At 41.0% G+C, this 19755-nt stretch overlaps 1 protein-coding gene across 3 annotated transcripts in view; it reads left to right on the plus strand.

Moving 5' to 3' along the window:
- IL7R (interleukin 7 receptor) overlaps positions 1–18128 on the plus strand; it is a 31297-nt gene extending 13169 nt beyond the window's left edge. For all 3 annotated transcript variants that reach the window (XM_049862292.1, XM_049862299.1, XM_049862307.1), the window contains 6 exons: positions 2307–2464; positions 9001–9158; positions 10989–11157; positions 12285–12378; positions 13527–13602; positions 14014–18128. In XM_049862292.1, the coding sequence (XP_049718249.1) occupies positions 2307–2464; positions 9001–9158; positions 10989–11157; positions 12285–12378; positions 13527–13602; positions 14014–14517 (1159 nt within the window). In that variant the 3' untranslated portion in view covers positions 14518–18128. The remainder of the gene's footprint in view (positions 1–2306; positions 2465–9000; positions 9159–10988; positions 11158–12284; positions 12379–13526; positions 13603–14013) is intronic.
- The last annotated feature ends 1627 nt before the right edge of the window (positions 18129–19755 follow it).

Below are 19755 nucleotides of genomic sequence, written 5' to 3' on the forward strand. Positions count from 1 at the left end.
TGTTCATTTTTTTCTATTTTCTTAAGATAGAAACTTAACACATTTATTTTAAACCTTTCTTCTTTTTCTAGTAAAAAGCAGCAATTAATGCTTAAAACTTCCTTTAAGCACTGCTGTAGACCACAGATTTTGATTTGCTGTATTTTCATTATCTTTCAGTTAAAATATTTTTAAATTTCTCTTGATATTTCTCCTTTTACCCATAATTATGTAAAAAAGGTGTTAATTTATAAATATTTTTTACTTTATATGGTATTGTTAGTTCTTTCTAGTTTACTTTTGTTTTGGTCAAAGAGCAGAATTTGTAAGTTATCAGAATTTTGAAATTTATTGACTTGCATTATAGCCTACCATACCATATATCTGGAAACCCTGGCAGCATAGTGATTAAGAGCTATGGCTGCTAACCAAAAGATCAGCAGTTCAAATCCACCAGGCACTCCTTGGAAACTCTATGGGTAAGTTCTACTTTGTTGCTACGAGTTAGAATCAACTCGAGGGCAACTGGTTTTACTACATATCTTGGTGAATTTCCATAAACATTTGAAAAGAATGCATACTCTGTAGTTGGTGGGTATAGTATTTTATAATCTCAATTAGTTCCAAGGTGGTATACAGTGTTTAGATTCTGTAACTTGTTGATTTTTTTGTTTATTTGTTACATCAGCTTTCCAGATGAAATGTTAAATCTCCAACAATGATTGTGGAATTTCTATTTCTTTATTTCTGTCAGTGTTTGCTTCATGTGTTTTAAAGCTCTTTTGTTAGGCACGCATAGGTTTATTATTGCTATATCTTCCCGAAGAATTGAAACTTTTATCATTATGAAATGTTGCTCTTTATCTCTAGTAATACTTCTTGCCATGAAAACCACATTGTCTAATATTATGAGAGCTGTTGTGGCTTCCTTACATGTATTAGTTTCCTAGGGCTGCTATAAAAAAATTACCACAAACTTGGTGACTTAAAGGAACAGAAATTAATTTGCTTATCGTTCCAGAGGCCAGAAGTCTAAAATCAAGGTTTCAGCAGGTTCGATTCCTTCTGGAGGCTCTGAGGGAGAATCTGTTCCATACCTCTTTCCTAAACTTCAGGTGACTTCCAGCAATTGGTGGTATTCCTTAGTTTATAGCTGCTTAACTCCAAACTCTGCCTGTATCTTCACATGATCTTCTCCCCTAGGTTTCTCCTCTGTGTCTCTGTGTATCTTCTCCTTTTCTGTCTTTTATAAGGACACCAGTCATTGAATTTAGGATCCAACCTAACCCAGGATGACCCCACCTCCAGATAAGATTACATCTCCAAAAACCCTTGTTCTGGATAAGGTCATCCAAAGGTTCTAGAGTTTAGTAGTTGGGCATACCTTTTGGGAGCCACTATTAAGCTCACTCATTTTTTTAGTCTGATATAACCAATTCTACCATTACTGGAACTAACACTTGTAATTTTTTAATAGGGTTTTTTTTTTTAAGCATAAAATTTAGAGCTTTTGATGTTAGTTCCACCAATCAACCATTGTTTTTCTAGTTGATTCCAACTCACTGCAACCCAGAGTGTGTCAGAGTACAACTGGGCTCCACAAGGTTTTCAATTGTTGATTTTTCAGATATAGATAGCCAGGCCTTTCTTCTGAGTCACCTCTGGGTAAACTCAAACCTCCAACCTTTCTGCTAATAGTGGAGCACATTAGCATCACCAGGGACTCACTAGTTGCACAATAGGCAACATTCTCCCTTCCTAAGTTTCCTAAAAGCCTGACCTTAATTGGAAGGAAGAGGACAGAGAAGTGACAGAATCCAATTCCTAAGGCATTACTATTGCCTGTTAAGTTAGGGAGTGTGGAAAAAAGGGTTGATTTTAAAGACTGCTGTTCAAGCAAAAGTTGAGCACAGTTCAAATTACCTATGAAAAATCTGTTAAATTACCCATTAAATATATGTGATTTTAGGTATACAGTCCTTTAGACTATTCTATGATTTCCTTTATCTTCTTGTTTTTCAATGATCAAGAAACCTTTTTAAAAAAAATCATTCATATTTCTTTCCATGATGGTCAGGAGGATGCTTAACAATTTCAGGTGTGATTTCGTCTGATGCCTCAGTCAGTCATCAGCGAGTGTAAAAGCAGCAGGAGACCACATTATTTTAATTCTTTTTCTTTACTTTGTCTCACGCATGCACCAACACACACCCACATACTTATGGACAAAGGTGAAGTCATACAACCGAAATCTACATAGGCTGCTATTCCACTGTATGCAGAAAGTCCTGCCTGAATTAAAATAGATTCTTTTTTCATTTCTACAGTGGGGCGCTTTTGGAGGTAAATTGCCTGAATTTGAATAAACTGCAAGACATGTATTTCATCAGGACAAAGAAATTCTTACTGATTGGAGACAGCGATATCTGTGTGAAACTGGGACAGAAGAGCATAACTTGCAAAACAATGAACATAGTCAAGATAGGTAAGAAGTTGTATGTGGGGATGTGGTTGCCACTGTCAGATTTTTAGATACCAGAAAACACTGTGTCTGGACTTTTGGTAGTTGAAAGTAGACAAATCATGCCAATAATCTGCAATAAATAATAGGAAATTGTCTGATGGAAATAATTTTTTAAAGAAATGAAAAGTTTGAAACTTATGCTATGAATTCCTGCTGTAAGAGCATTTTGAGAGTCCCCAAACTCAGCTATGGCAGAGGGTGGAAGAGCAACTACAAATTGCAGCAAGAACTAATCTGTATGAAGAGTCTAAATGGAGGTAGGCCTGCTTCATCCACTCACATAGATCCTTTCCTTCCTAACCTAGACTTCTGCCCATAGCTCCATCACATTCTGAGTGTGGTTACCACAATTGTCAAGTTATTTTAAAAACTAAATATGCCTTCTTATGAGTCTTATTACTGGGGAGTGATGCACAGAGCAAATCTGATTTGGATTTGGCCAAGAATACGCATGTTAAACTTTGCCAAAAAAAAAAAAAATGATAACAATTACACCTCAAATACAATTATAATTGGATTTAAATCTACACGATCCTTTGGATCTATATAATATCTACAAGCAGAATGATATAAATCAGAAAATCCATTCAACTACCTGGTTATTAACAACAAAAAACAAACAAACCTGCTACTATCGAGTTGATTCTGACTCATGGTTTTTAGTCAATATTAATTACCAGTTCACCATTTGGTTGCTAGGCAAACAAATCAAAATAATCACAAACGTTGGGAATACAAAGTTTTTTTTTCTTTTTTCTATTACTTACATATTTATGACCCTGAAGTGAATAAGGTTATTTTTCAAAATCTCAGGATATCCTGTTATAAGGGAATGTCCAAGCCAATTATGATATATCAGTGCAATGGGATGTTATTTGTATTTATTCTACCTATGGAGATTTACAAATAAAACAATGTATACGAGGGAAAAAAACTGTTCAAAGTAATAGCAGAGATGTATGCTTTTACTGGTTTTAAATATTATAATTGTTTCTCTTCCTATTGTCCAACCTCCTGCCTCCCAAAAAGAAAATCAATGATAAGAGAGCAATACTTATTAGAGACAAGAAAGAGGTGATAATCCTGGAGTCTAGCCTCAACTTCGTCTCACTGAGATAGTAAAATAAGGGGTAAAAGCAGGAGTTCCATGAGTGAACAATTATCCTGTAGAAAAGCAGAGGTAGTAGAAAAGAGACATTAGACAGAGAGCTGTGCATGTTAGCCACACAGCAACACTGACTACTGCCAGTATGAGTGCCGTCCAAGTTGAGTATGGCAACAATAGGGTATCTCTGAGAATGGAACATGAGCAAGCTGGGATTTGGTCATTTGGAGACTAGACTGCTATGAGAGGTTGTTCAAGTTGTGCACTGCACAAGGGCACCATATCTAAGGGTTCACCACTTACATCGTAAATACATATTCACTTCTCTCAGAGAGGACAGAAAGCGTAGATTCTCAGGTCTCTGACAGGGTCCTGGAGTAGCAGGGGAGAGCCTCTATGCTACTGAAGTCTACAGCAGCATAATTAAAAGAGAGTTAGCATGGGAGTACTCATGGCACACCCACAGGCTCCAGGTAACACCCTACCCCATTTGAATCCCCAGATCTCACCTGCCCAATGCTCTTAGAGGCCCGAATTCTGCACCCCCAGCAAACTGCAAACTTGACATGCCTCATGCGATCAGCAGGGAGGAAAAGAGAGTTTGAACACAGCCAGTAGCACATGAAAGGGGATGGTGTGAGCCCCTAGGGGCTTTGGAAAGCACTTGGGGGGCGGGGATCAGGGAAAGCAGGATGAGGGTGGTAGAGACATGGTCTCATAGCAACATCTTCTCCTGATTCCTAATGTAACATTTGATTAATGGAACTGACATTTAATTGAATTTAAATTGGATGCTCCTGATTGAACCCCAGAACCAGAGCTCCCTGACAGCTCTTTTTCTTTAGATGTGGTCCCCCAATAAGGCTGGAGGGGGCAACTTCCTGTCTTCCCACTGTTCCTGGCAGCGAAAGCGATAAGGTTGTTCAGACTGTGTAACAATATATGGACTATGAAAAATGTTACTTGAGGAACGGGCACCTATTTCTGATTTTCTCAATGACACCATCTCAGCTAGAGACCAGCCTGTTTTGGAATGTCTGGATAAGAAAGTATTTAAAAAAAAAAAACAAAAAAACCCATTTCCATCAAGTTGATTCCAACTCACAGCGACCCTACAGGACAGAGTAGAGCTGCCCCATAGTGTTTCCAAGGGGCGCCTGGTAGATTTGCAACTGCCGACCTTTTGGTTAGCAGCCCAGCCGTAGGTCTTAACCACTACACCACCAGGGTTTCCAAGCCAAGTATAAGATAATGAAATAGTAAAAGCAAAAGCTAAATGAAGGAGAGTGAGCCTCGAATTGGACAGAATTGGATTTAAATCCTGTTAAACCATTTTATGGAGTTCCTGGGTGATGCAAATGGTTAACTCGTTAACACTGCTAACTGAAAGATTGGAGGGTCAAGTCCACCTAGAGGCACCTCAAAAGAAAGGTCTGACTATCTACTTCTGAAAAACTACAGCCATAAAATCTCTATGGAGCACAGTTCTACTCTGACACGCATGAGGCACCATGAGTCAGAACGACTTGACTGCAACCAGTTACTAGCTAAATCATTCTAGAGGAGCTTGAAAAGGAGCCCTGGTGGGCCTATGATTAGGCATTCAGCTGCTAACCGAAAGATTCGAACTCACCCAGTGGCTCCCCAGGAGAAAAGACCTGGTGATCTGCTCCCATAAAGATTATAGTCTAGGAAACTCTATGGGGCAGTTCTATTCTGTCCTATAGGATCACTAGGAGTCAGGATCCACTTGAGGGCACACAACAACAACACACTGAACTTAATTAACTTCTTTGAGACTCAGTTTCCTAATCAATAGAGTTAAGAAAAGTCATTACAGTCATATGTCACTTATCGTCCACAATATGTTCTGTGAAATAAGACGTTATGTGATTTGGACGTTGTGCCAATACCATATTATATACAGGCAGTCCCCAGGTTATGAATATCCAACGTATGTACAGCCTATAGTTACAAAACAACCCCGTAAAGCCTATTATATTAAAAATTTGAAGTACATACAATGGTTCATAATAAAAAATGGCTGCTGGACTGCACAATCACTTTGTATGCAAGAGATAAGAGATATATGTGTTGTCTGAGGGGAGCTGTTGCGTTCCCTACGACCACTAGGTCCTGTTGCTAAACTTATGGGACGATGGACATATACACAGCTGGACGATGCCCAAACAGGTGTTATGTGGCTCATATTGTTTGAAATGACATAAGTAAAGCACTTGGCACTTAGAAGTGTAACCAATATTAGTTCTGTTCTTCATGAATTCCTGCATTATTGAGAGTCTTTAGGGGATGGGATGGAGCAGAGGATTTAGCCTGAGGAGGTTTCGTTGAGAACATGAATCTTAAGTATTTCCTTAAATGAAGGATATGGCCTGGCTCAGGAGGAGTAACAGGGTGGAAAGTTTTCTCCCTGTTGATCTGTTTCTCCACCCCTGCTCCCTTCCTCCTGCTTCCCTCTAGGGCAGTTTGCTTTTTATAGTACATTTAAAAGAGGATAAACTTCCTCTTTTACAAAACATCCAAGGGTAAGAAAGAGCCACTTCCCCTTTTTCAGTACCTCTTGGAAACTCTGTTGGGCAGTTCTACTCTGTACTATAGGGTCTCTATGAGTCGGAATCGACTCGACAGCACAGGGTTAGGGCAATGAAGGATAAACTTAGGCTTTCTCCACTCTGAGCAACAGCCTACAATAACTGGGCCAAACTCTGCCACAGGTTTCATTTTACTGGGTCACCAACTGAGTCTAAAAATCCAGTTCAGACAGCCTGGAATCCAGCTCAGTCTACTGAGTGTACATTTTATGAACATACATGCTCTCATTAGTACCAAGTTTAGATTAGATTTTAACCTATGTGTTCCCCCATCTCTGTCTGACAGTGTTGTTGTTGTGGGCCATCGAGTGAATTCTGACTCATAGCAACCCTAAAGGCCTGCGGTTTGAACCCACCAACAGCTCCACAGGAGAAAAGGCCTGGTGATCTGCTCCTGTAGTCAGCACAACTGTACTAAACCAAAAGCTAAGAAGTTTCCTGAACACAACCAAACACTCTGAAGGACAGAGTAGCTGGGATATGGGGACTATAGTTTCAGGGGACATCTAGGTCAATTGGCATAACAAAGTTTATTAAGAAAGTGTTCTGCATCCCACTTTGGTGAGTGGTGTCTGCGGTCTTAAAAGCCTGTAAGCAACCATCTGAGATGCATCAGTTGGTCCCAACCCACTTGAATCCCAACCCAATTGGTCCTATCCCAATTGGTCCCAACTGAAAGGAGGATGAAGAACATCAAAGACACAAGGAAAATATTAGCCAAAAGGACCACATAAGCCAGAGACTCCATCATCCTGAAACCAGAAGAACTAGATGGTGCAGCTACCACAAATAACCACCCTGACAGGGAATACAACAAAAGAGTCCCTGATGCAGCGAGACAGAAGTATGGAGCAGAACTTCAATTCACATGAAAAGACCAGACTTAATGGTCTGAGACTGGAGGAACCTCCAAAGCCATGACCCCAGAGGCTCTGTTAACCCAGAACTAAAACCATTCCCAAAGCCCACTCTTCAGACAAAGATTAGACTGGACTATAAAACATAAAATAATACTCATGAAGAGTGTACTTCTTAGTTCAAGCAGATACACGAGACTAGAAGGGCGGCTCCTGTCCAGAGGCATCATGAGAAGGCAAGAAGGGACAGGAGCCGGTTGGATGGACACAGGAAATCTGGGGTGGAAAAGGGGAGTGTGCCGTCACGTTACAGGGGTTGCAACTAGTGTCACATAACAATATGTGTGTATAAATTTTGGTATGAGAAGTTAGCTTGAGCTGTAAACTTTCACCTAAAGGGCAAAAAAAAAAAAAAAAAAATCAAATGAGGCATTGCGTTGGGAAACAATATGGGGCAGTTATACTCTGTCCTACAGGGTCACTATTAGTCTTCCTGGCATTAATCATACAAAAAAGGCAGCCATCTCATTCCTTAGACCACTAGCTTCCCAGGCTATGGTGAAAGAGCAGCTATAAGGCCAGGACAGGGAAGGTTCAGGCCAGCCTGAACACAGGTGCTCTTCTAGAAATTCAAATCTTTCTCAGGGTTTGTTCTACTTCAAGTAATACCTGCTTCCTTCCAAAAGCATTTCATATCAGGGACATTTGATCCTAACAGCAACTTTGTGACATAGGCCAACAAAAGAAAGCCAGATCGGAGTTTAGAGTCAATGCAGACAACACCAGGAGCCCTGGTGGTGCAGTGGTTAAAGAGGTCAGCTGCAAACCAAAAGGCCAGCTGTTTGAATGCTGCTCTGCAGGAGAAAGATGTGGCAGCCTGCTTCAGTAAAGACTTACAGCCTTGAAAACCCAATGGGGCAGTTCTACTCTGTCCTATAAGACTTACAGCTTTGGAAACCTTGTGGGGCTGTTCTAGTCTGTCCTATCAGGTCTTTATGAGTCAGAATCGACTTGACGGCAGTGGGTTGTATTTTTTTGGTTTTTTTTTTATTTTGCAGACAAGGGGGCAGCTTGATGTCACTCTGCAATTTACCGGCCAGGGCCAGGGTGCAGACCCTCAACTTCTATGTCAATTAATTGACGTGCAAGACCCCCAGCACATCCTAATTTTATTGAAATAATGAAGACTCAAAGTTTAAATGGAGTCCTTGGATGGTGGAAATAGTTAATAGGCTCGGCAGCTAACCAAAAGTTTGGAGGCTCGAGTCCACCCAGAGGCCTAGCAATCCACTTCTGAAAAATTGTCATTGAAAACCCTGTGGAGCACAGTTTTACTCTGACACACACAGAGTCGCCATGAGTCAGAATCAACTCGACACCAACTGGTCAAAATTTAAATGCTCTTGCTTTGGGGCTAGTTAGTAACAAGTTCTATAGTATTCAAAAGGCAAAGAAAATGTGTTCGAGTGTAACACTAGTAGCTGTAACAACAGGCCCCAAAACATACAATATCTCAAAAACAATACATTTATTCCCTACTCACATAAGAGCCAAAATGGGTGTTCCTAACCTGTGGGTGGTGCTCCTCCAAACAATATTCAGGGCTCTGTCCATCCTGTGGCTCTACCATCTTCAACATATGGCTCTAAATTGTGGAAGAAGAAAAAAGACTGGAGTCATACACTGAGGGTTTGGGTGCCAGGAGTAGAGGTGCTGCGTGTACATCACTGCTGCTGACGTTTATCACAAGGCCACACCTAACAGTAAGGGATGCTGGGAAGTGTAGTCTGGCTTTGAACCCAGGAAGAGAAGAAATGGTTACTACCACAGAGAGGAAATGTGATTTTCAGAGTAGATGGACTTTAAAAATTATTACCTTGTTGACTGTTGTAGAGACTGACCTCATTTCTTTTCCCTTTCCAGTTAAACCCGAGGCTCCTTTTGACTTAAGAGTCGTCTATCGCGAGGGAGCAAATGACTTTTTAGTGACATTTAATACATCGCACTTGCAAAAGCTTTATGTCAAAGACTTAGTGCATGATGTAGCCTACCGCCAGGAAAAAAATGAAAACGACTGGATGGTATGTAGCTCGATCACATTTATGAAATAAAAACTTCTTAATGTTGCCTATATCACAGTTCCAGGGGCATATTTTCTCTGGGATGGCGCCTAGCAATTTTGTGTTCAAAATGTACCTTTTACTGAAAGAAGTTCTTGTATAAACTTCAGGCCCCACAAAACCTGGATCTTTCTTGGCCCGTTCATGTTCTAGCTCTGATTTTTTTTTTTTAATTGCTCTGTCTTTTGTCTTTATAATGTTTCTGAATTAGGCAGTCAAAATTAACAATATAGATTGAGACCTAATCAATCCCCTTTATTTGGGGGCCTCAGAAAGTATCATGTTTGACATCACTTTCACATGTTATTTGGGAAAAAAACACCTTTGTGCAGTGTCCATAAAGAAATGAATTAATAAACAAAACATGGTACATATACAAGGAAACATTATGCAGCCATAAAGAGGAATGAAGTCCTGATGCATGCCACAACATGGATGAACCTTGAAAACATCATGGTGAGCGAAATAAGGCAGTTGCAAAAGGACAAATACTGTATGACCTCATTTATATGAAATAAGCAAATATATAGAAACCAAAGATTATTACAGGGGTGGCAGGGAGAGGGGAAAGGGAAAGTTTTTTTCTTATGGGGCATTGAGTTTACGTTAATGGTGATAGAATAATGTGGAAAAGGATAGCAGGAATGGTTGTACAACATAAAGAATGTAATCAATGTCATTGAAAAATACAGGCAGAAATTGTTGAATTGGAGAATATTTCATTGTATATACTTTCACCACATTAAAAAAAAAAAAAGAAAAACATCTTAAACATAAAAGCAGGGAAACAAAGGAAAAAACTGGAAAAAAATAGAGACTTATATATGTCAGCACACACAATAATCAAAATTGTAAGGCAAATTAAAAATTAGTTTTAAATTGCCACATATGTAACTGAGAGGTACTTACCCAGAGGTACTTAGTAGCCTTAATATGTAAAGATCCCCCTTGCTGTCAAGTTGATTCTGACTCACAGTGACCCCATAGGACAGGGTAGAATTACCCCATAGGGTTTCCAAAGGAGTGCCTGGTGGATTTGAACTGCCGACCTTTTGGTTGGCAGGCAAACTTTTAACCACTACACTACCAGGCTTTCCTAATATATAAAAAGCTCTCATAAATCATTAAGAAATAGACAAATATCACAATAGAAAATGAGCAAAGAACTTGAAAAAAACTTTCAAAAAAGAAGAAATATAAAAATTCAATGAATATATTAAAAGTAACAAATGCAAGTGTAAATAGCAATTGAATTTTTTTTTTTTTAACCACTCAAACTGGTAGATTTTTAAAATTAAGGATAATACACAGTGTTAGGGAGACTGTTGTGAAACTGGCATTCCCAACATTGCTGTTTGCAAGGAAGAATAGTATCCTTCTGGAAGGAAATAATTCTTGCTCACTAACCCTTATTATTTCCCTTTATCTCCCGTGGGGCTTGAGAAACAAGAGAAAGACAAAGAAGAGATTGAAGTGTAGAAATGAAAATGGGAGCCTGAGAGTGATGCACCTCTTCCAGAAAGCAGGGAACCTAATCACCTGAATAAAGACCCATTGTACCGCTGCCTTCCTTGGCCATTTGCAGCATCATTTATGACATTAGGACAGATTCTGCCCCTAATTTTGCTGCTGACCCCTCCACATGTCAAAGCTACTCCTTCTAACAAATGTTAGAGAACCTCAAGATAGGGCCCACGTGACTAAAGAAGCTCAACCTGAAATGATTCGGGAGATCTTGGCAACCCCCTCTTTTTTCATTTTAAATATGCAATGACTCTTTTTACTCTTTAGAACATGAACTTATCGAGTACAAAGCTGGAACTCCTGCAGAGAAAGCTACAACCTGGAGCAATGTATGAGGTTAAAGTTCGATCAATTCCTGATGGAACCTATTTTGAAGGCTACTGGAGTGCGTGGAGTCCAAGTTACCATTTCAGAACTCCAGAAACCAATGACACAGGTGAGGAGTAACTATAGAGTCTTTGTCCTTCCTCCTTCCCATAATGCTTTGCATGTGAAAGTGTGTGAGCGAGAGTGAGAGAGAGAGATGAAACTAACCTGCAAGTTAGAACTCCCACAGGGGGCATTCTTACAGTCTGGAGAATGACCTGTCATCTTTATCCACTTTGTGATGAATAAGGGAGCAAGTGGATGAAGGGTTCTTAGTAGCTGATTAGCTGGTACAGGCTGTCTGGATGCTGCTGTCCTGGATATTTCTGATCGCTGCTAAGAATTCTGAACAAAATCTCCCACCACTACCTCCAATCTACCATTTTATGCTGGGATCCAAATGGCTGGTTTCTCTAAGGCTCCTTAAGAGGATGCTTTTATTACTATAATGGATAGGCAGGTCGGTGTGGCTGTTGCATGACTTCTTTTCCAGAATAATTAATATGTTCTATGGATCTAGACTGGAGTCCTGGTGGCACAGTGGTTAAGTGTTTAGCCACTCCTTGGGAGAAAGATGTGGTGGTCTGCTTCCGTAAAGTTTACAACCTTGGAAACCCTATGTGGCAGTTCTGTTCTGTCCTACAGGGTTGCTATGAGTCAAAATCAACTTGACAGCAACAGGTTTGGGGTTTGTTTTTTTTTTTTTTAATGGATCTAGAAAGTGATAATGGCCAGAAGATCCTAAGAATATGGCTCAGGCAGGCCCCTGGGGACTTGGAACACCTACATATACCTTCCTTTTGAGGGATGAAGGAGCAAAGTTTTCTATAATACCCACCTTCCAACCTCACTAGAAATTGTCGAGACTGCCAGGTAGAACATTCATCTAAACATCCCTCATTCTGGCTTCATTCCCTTGGTGTAGACACATTGGTGGTGGGAGTAAGGGAGGCAGAGATGGTACCTTTGAGGCTAGATCTCTTTTGCATTTCCAGTTAAAGATGTTCTCAGCCTCACCATCCAAGTCAGTGAAATCAGAACTCCCCCATAATGTTAGCAAATTATACTACTTACTGAAGAATAGTTTTCAAGAAATAATAAACAGGCACGATTCACTAAATAAATGCAATGCATCCTTGCTGTCTACCCCACTACCTGCTTAATGAATGCTAGCCAAGATCTATGTTTGTATTCCAGGGAGGATGGATCCTGTTTTGCAAACTATCGGCATTCTGAGTTTCTTCTCTGTGGCCCTGTTGGTCATCTTAACCTGTGTGTTATGGAAAAAAAGGTGACTTTCTTCAACTCATCAAGAGGGTGATTGTTCAGAATCCCAGACAGTCATAACTTTAACCATGTTCATTGATGAGAAAGGGAAAATAAATCATTTCAGGAATTACAGTGCTCCATACCTCTTCCCATCCTCAGGCCTCGGTGAATTTCCACAGTAAATTTCTTGTTATTGTTGTTGTTAGGTGCCGTCGAGTCGCTTCTGACTCATAGCGAACGTATGCACCACAGAACAAAACATTGCCTGGTCCTGCACTATCCTTACAATCGTTGTTATGCTTGAGCCCATTATTGCAGCCACTGTGTCAATCCACCTCATTGAGGCTCTTCCTCTTTTCCACTGACACTGTAAATTTCTTAAGAGGTGAAAAATATATCAGCTGGACATAGGGCAAATTCTTCCCCCAAAAGAGAATTCCTTAAGGCAGTGTTTCCCCAACTTTTCCTCCAAAGTCTCCAAAAGGGGAAAGTGAGTAGAAGCCATGCCATCAGTGTGCCTGGGCAGGTGGGACGCCTGTGGCCAACGCAACATGTGTTTGAAGTCCTGACTTTGAGCACACGAATTAGTGGGGCTTTTGCATTCTACTCAATGATGAGACCATATTTATTTCACTGTTTTAAAAAAATGATGTTTTAAACATGCACACCTTAAGTTAGTTAAGGTTCTGACAGGTGCCATCAGCACAGGACCACATATCCCCAGGATTAGAAATACACCAATTTGAAAAGCACCACCTTAAAGCTATTTCCCTGGGTAACTTAGGAATCAAAGCACTTCCAGCAAAATTAGGGCAGAGGAGTTGCTGCCTATAAAGAGAAGGAATAATAAGACAATACCTATAGTGGGAGTAGAGGGCCAGGGCTACACCAAAACTGTCTCTTTCCAAGCCTCGTTGCTCCTTTCCTCTAGGGCTCCGTCCCAGTGGTGCACCATTGTTATGTCGTGTTCACAGAGTAAATCAATGGCAGTGACATCTGGTCCTGAGATTCAGAGAAAACAAGTCACTTTGTGTAAGGTTACCCACATAGTTGTGGCACAGCCAAGATCAGAAATCCCATCTCCTTATGCCTGCCTCATAATAAATGGAAAGAACTATTGTGCCTGCTCCCTCTGCCATTCATTCATCTAAAAATGTTCTCTTATTTCAGAATTAAGCCTATTGTATGGCCCAATCTCCCTGATCATAAGAAGACTCTGGAACAACTGTGTAAGAAACCAAAAAAAGTGAGTGTTTCTGATGCTTCTGTTACCATGTTGGAGACAGTCCAGGAGCCAACAATGACATTCCAGGATAACAGTTGACCTTCAATTCTTGGTCCTTTTTGGATCCTATAACTAGAGTCCCTTATAAGGTCCTAGCTGCAGCTCCCTAGAGGTAGGGCACTAAAATGAGACACAAGTCTCAGAACTTCCCAGGCTTCTCAAGGTCAGAAGGCACAGCCATTGGTCACTTCAAACCCTGGCACGTTATAGCACTGCCAGAAGCAAAGAGTCAACTGAGGAACATGTGGGTTGTCCTGTGACATTCCCTGGTGAACCCTTGTCAGAAAGTTCTTTAGACTTCCCCCTGAACTGAATGTTTGGCAGCATGTTTCTCTGGCGCAGTCTTCATGCCTTGTCTCTTTTTCCATGCAGAATCTGAATGTGAGTTTCAATCCTGAAAGCTTCCTGGACTGTCAGATTCATAAGGTGGATGACATTCAAGCCAGAGATGAAGCAGAAGACTTTCTGCAGGGCACTTTTTCTCCACCACTCGAGGAGTCTGAGAAGCAGGAGCTTGCAGGAGGTGTGCAAGTCTTCAGCTGGCCCTCTGAGCATGCAGTCCTCACCCCAGAAACTTTTAGAGGAGATTCAACCCTGAGATGCCTGCCTGGAAATATCAGCACTTGTAATGTCCATGAGCTCCCCTCCTCCAGATCCCCAAACTGCAGAGATGGTGGCAAAAATGGGCCCCTTGTGTACCAGGGTCTGCTGCTTAGCCCTGGAACTACAAACAGTACTCTGCTCCCTCCTTTTCCTTTCCAATCAGGAATCATTACATTGAACCCAGCTTCCCAGGGACAGCCCATCCTCACTTCTCTGGGATCGAGTCAAGAAGAAGCATACGTCACCATGTCCAGCTTCTACCAAAATCAGTGAACTTTAAGAAACTCAGGACTGAAACCGTTGACTGACAAAGATGGCTGAGAAGGAATATTCAGATTTCCTACTCTGCTGAGAGGGAATGTTCAGATCTCCCACTCTCTCCCGCAACGCAAAGAAGACAAAATTAACCCATCTCTCCTGCATGAGCTAAAGGATTCAGAAACTTCTGAAACTCTGCTTTGGCCACTCTCTGGTTCAGGGGCATCCCACAAGAAACAAGAGCGTCCAGCCTTTACCATGTTGATTTGGTCACAAAGTTTCAGGCCACCCAAATATTGCAACAGCATTATTTAAGAAAAAAAAAAAAAACAGGAAAGAATGAGAGAAAGGGTAGAAAAAAGGATGATGGAGAAAGGAAGACAGGAAGGGAATGAGGGAAAAAAGAAAGAAGGGAGAATAAGAATAATAGTTACCACTGTCAGGGCTTACTGTATACCCAATGCTGTATTAAGTGCTCTACACATTTTTTCTCACATCAGCCTTACAACACACCTGGGAGGTGGGTGCAATTATTATTATTATTCTCTTTCTCATGGATGATAAAATGAGGCTCTAAGGGATGAAGTAACTTGTCCAAGTTGCCCACTCAGCAAGGGGTGGAGCCAAGATTGGATGTCCGTGAGTCTGAGTGCAGTCTCCCCTGAGTTATGCACCTTCCACTTACTTAGGGACTGTCCCATTCTTGGTTGCCAAGCCCACTCCTTATAAGGTGACAAATGGTTAACTGTCCTAATAGGTCACTTTTGAAAGTGAAAGGAAAAGCTATAAATAATTACTCCAGGACAACAAGCATGAACTGGGACTGTCCTAGACAAGTGGGGACATATGGTTACCCAAACAAACACAGCTAAGAGAAAAAATGTAGAAATGTTTTCATGGTGTGTGACGTGCCATGGCCAGCCATGTCCCCAGAAGGTGAAGAAGCCAAGGAAAAGCCATGAAGCCCATTTCATTTTGTTTTTCAGAAACAATGCTCTTGGGGGGATAAATTAGAAGCCCAGTATTCCCATTGTTCATTATCAAGACTTTAATCCTCTTGATGCTATCCCCCAAGTCTGCATCCATTGATGACCTCAGAAGAACCTGTCGCTGACCCTGGACACTGGCCCATGTGAGCAACGAGCCAGGGAATGGCCTCTGCTTTCTGTGCACTGACTGCCCCAATCCAGATTTATCCACAAATTGTTCCATGTTCTACAGCGTTGGGTGGACATTCCACAAACTTCAGGAAGGACTTACAAGCTTGCAGTGAGTGAACAGACTCTGGCCATATTTCTGAAGATATAGAAAAGAGGCCTATCAAGTATTATTACCATTTGACATTTGTCCTCTTGCCTTTCTTGGTCTGGATGAATTTCTAATGACTATCTTCAATCAAGGGAGTCCCTGGGGGTGTAAACAGTTAACAAGCTCAGCTGCCAATCAAAAGATTGGAGGTTTGAGTCCATCCAAAGGCACCGCAGAAGAAAGGTTTGGTGGTCTACCTCTGAAAAATCAGCCACTGAAAACCCTGTGAGGCACAGTTCTACTCTGACACACATGGGTCACCATGAGTCGGAATCAACTAGATGGCAAATGGTTTTTTGCTGTTATTAGTTTGTTGTTGTTGTTTTTTTATCTCCAAAAATGTCAAGGCACCCAAGCAATCTCAGATAAGAGGAGTACAGCTAGCCCCTCTCCCGCAAGGCCCCAGGCCCTGGTTGTACACAGAACCACACAGACCAGAGGTGGCAGAAGGAAGTAAGGAAAGATGTATGTAGGCCTGGGGTTTTGTTGGGGGTTTCTTGTTTAATTTTTAATTTTTTTTCTTTGTTCTATTTTTAGTGTTGGGGGGCAGTAATTTTTTGTTTGTTTTGTTTGATTTTGTGATGGCTGTGAAAAAAAAAAAAGGGAGTGTTAAATTGTGTACTGATGGACCTTACCTGTTGACTTAGAAGCCTAATAATAATTAGACCATCTTGTTCTTTGGGGAGCCCGGGTGGCATAAGAGTTTAGTGCTCAGCTGCTAACCAAAAGGCTGGAGGTTCGAACCCACCCAGTGGCTCTGCAAGAGAAAGCCCTGGAGATCTGCTCCCGTAAAGATTACAGCCTCGAAAGCCCTGTGGAGCAGTTGCATCCTGTCACGTGGGGTTGCTGTGAGTGAAAATCGACTGGATGGCACCCAGCAACATTCTTTGGTTGGGTATTGTGCTTTCCAAAGCGATTTACATTGCATAAGTGGTAATGGATATATTATAATACCTTAGATTTGCTTAGTGCTTTCGTGATTTTCAAAGCACTTTCATACGCATTATTTCCTTCATTGTCTTAACAAACATTTATGGAAAGCCTGCTATGTGCCAACCATGGTGTTAGGCACAGGGAATCAAAATGCAGATAAGATTGGGACCCTGCCCTCATAAAGAACAAAATCAAACAGAAGGGAGATGTGTGTAAACAAATGATTCTACTAATATGGAATGCTATAATGGAGGTATATTCAAAGCACTGTATTGGGGGATGGTAAGGGAAAGTGTCACAAAGTGACATAAATATGCATGGAGGAAAAGTAGAGTCTGCCTGGTGTGATCAGGTGGCAAATGTTCTTTATATTTGGTAGCAAAGGGAGCCACATCTCAAAGAGGAGGTCACATACAACTCATGACCAAACTGGATCTCTGTTAGTTTACTGAACTTCACATAAGCCCTATGAAATGTTTATCATTATTTTTGACTCAAGGGAATATTGGGACACAGAGAGGGCAGGTAGCTTACTCATTCTCACCTGGTGAGTCAGCACTGGAAGCCATAAATTTATATCCCTGACATAAATAGACAATCTTTCAAAGAAATGAGGAGGTAAGTCTAGAGGAGCACCGAGGTCCCTCCAGCTCTAAAATCCTATGTTTCGGTGTTTTTTAAATCTAGGTTATCGTTGCAATTTAGTGTGTGAGTGTCTGTCTGTTATTAGAGGCATTTAAAAGCCATGTATTATATTCTTATAAAAATAATTGCTGCTAATGCTTGATTATCTACCCAGGCACAATATATAATGGAAGATTACTAATTGGTTCTGCCCAATCCTCCTTTGGATTTCATTAAGACAAACTCCTGGTCAGAGACAACATATAAAATCAGAGATGTAAACTTGCAGTTCCTCCTAGCACGACATGAAAAGAAAACTAAGGAATAGATAACAAATTTGGTCAATTGCACAACCATACTTGGGTTGAGGGTGTTTGAAATTATTCTGATTGATTTTCTACCAGATTTTGCCTCGCCGTTCAATCTGGTTTCCTTGAAAATCTGCAGCAGAAAAGTCAAGTATGCATACTTGCGTTTTCTTAGTTGTCCTGGAGGGGCTACAAGACTTGGACCTGGCCAGGAAGATGGTGAGAACGTGTGGTAGGGCAGCTGGAAATGATGCGGGTCAGATGGCATTACTGCGAACTCAGAGTTTTGTCTTTGGGGCTATTCCTAAAACTATCCATCATTCACTACAGTGAAGGTCTCTGATTTGACTGTGTACTTTCCACGTGCATTACAAACATTTTGCAGAGCTGCTAAGTATATAAGTATCCCATGTCTATTACATCTCGTATTTAATTAAACAACAAGGAACTCTTTGTGATTGTGCTTGTCCTCTGTGAGAACTACAAGTAGAGTGATACCCAAAATAAGCCCCAGCTCCTCGCAACCACTGGAAATATTCTGGGACCATTATCATCATTTCATGGACCTGGATTCTCAGAGGAACCTCTTTTCATAGATAAATCCATTATGTAGTTAACAATGATTTGTTGAGGATCTGCTATGCACAACTCTGACTGTTGTCAACACTGAGGCCACAGAGATGACATGCCATCTTCCCAGCTCACAGTCACGTGGAGGACAAAGACAAGTAGTTACAATACCACACCATTGCTTTAAGGCCGAGTATCTGTCAGGATTCTTAGCTTTAACAACAGAAACTAATGTGGGCTAATCTGAGCAGTAAAGGAATTTAATAAAGACTATTAGAGGACTCACAGAATATCGGGGAGGGGCAAGGAGCCAGTCTTGGAGGCCACATAGTCATTCTGGATTTTTATTGGCACTAACACCTCCAAAAACTGAAAACAGCCACCCCATTGCCAGCGCTCAGCCCCAGTATAGTCTCGGCAGCATCCAGGTACTTCACATGACTGGCTGGCTTGTTCAAAGTCAAGGCCAGTGCCTGGGATTGACGGTTCCTAAGCTTTAGTTCTTGTGCCTGGGCTCTAGCAATAGATACCAGAAAAGGGAATAGCTGGAGTTTTCTTCTTCTATAGTAAAAGTCAGGCTCTCACTCAAAGCGTGGGGCATTCAGGTGCTGGGTGGGGGAAAACAGAATGACAGAAACAGGCGCAGGACGCATAGGAGAAGAGCTAAGAAGCAAGGAGGGGAGGCAGCCTTACTTGATATAGTATTGCAGGATAAGTCAGAGTGTGCCACGTCAGGAGCCATGGGATTTTGGGGGTGTATTTCAGGCAGAGGAAACAGTATGTTTAAAGTCCTGGCTGCATGAGAGAGCATGGAACTTCTGGAAACTTACAGATGTAGTAGTTGCTGCCTTTTTATCTGTCTCAGTTGGAAACAGAAGTTAGTTGGCAGTTATTCCAGAAAGCCAGTTAAAGGGAGGTTTTATTCAAAGAAAATAATATATGTCTACTTTAAACATTTTATTTTAATTTAAAACATATGGTCATACATTCATTCAACACTTATTTGCTACAAGACCAAGACCTTCCTGGGTATGGGGTCACTCATTACAATTCTACATTGTCTTTCTTAGGTAGCACATGCTCATAATGTATCAGCAATTATTCTGGGCTTTTTTTCTTTAAAATGAAAAAGAACTTTAACCACTTGCAAAAAAAAGCTAAGTGGCAGCATCTAACTTTTTAAAGATTTCCCCTCAATCTTTTAGTCACTTTTCCACCCCAATTTGATAGCAATTTTCTTCATCAACATGCCTTTATCAAGTCTTTTCAAACATTCAAGGTAGTTTTCATTGATAAGCAACACTTTCTTTGCATATTCACAACTCCCCAGTTTACAAAAAAAAAAAAAACAAACTAAACCCATTGCCTTAGAGTCAATTGTAATTACAAGAAGTATAAAATTAAAAAAAAAACCTGTCACTGCCAAGTTGATTCTGACTCATAGCAACCCTTTAAGACAGGGTAGAACTGCTGCATAGGGTTTCCAAGGAGCAGCTGGTGGATTCGAACT

The sequence above is a fragment of the Elephas maximus genome, chromosome 2 (assembly GCF_024166365.1).
Source record: "Elephas maximus indicus isolate mEleMax1 chromosome 2, mEleMax1 primary haplotype, whole genome shotgun sequence".
Classification (NCBI taxonomy): domain Eukaryota; kingdom Metazoa; phylum Chordata; class Mammalia; order Proboscidea; family Elephantidae; genus Elephas; species Elephas maximus.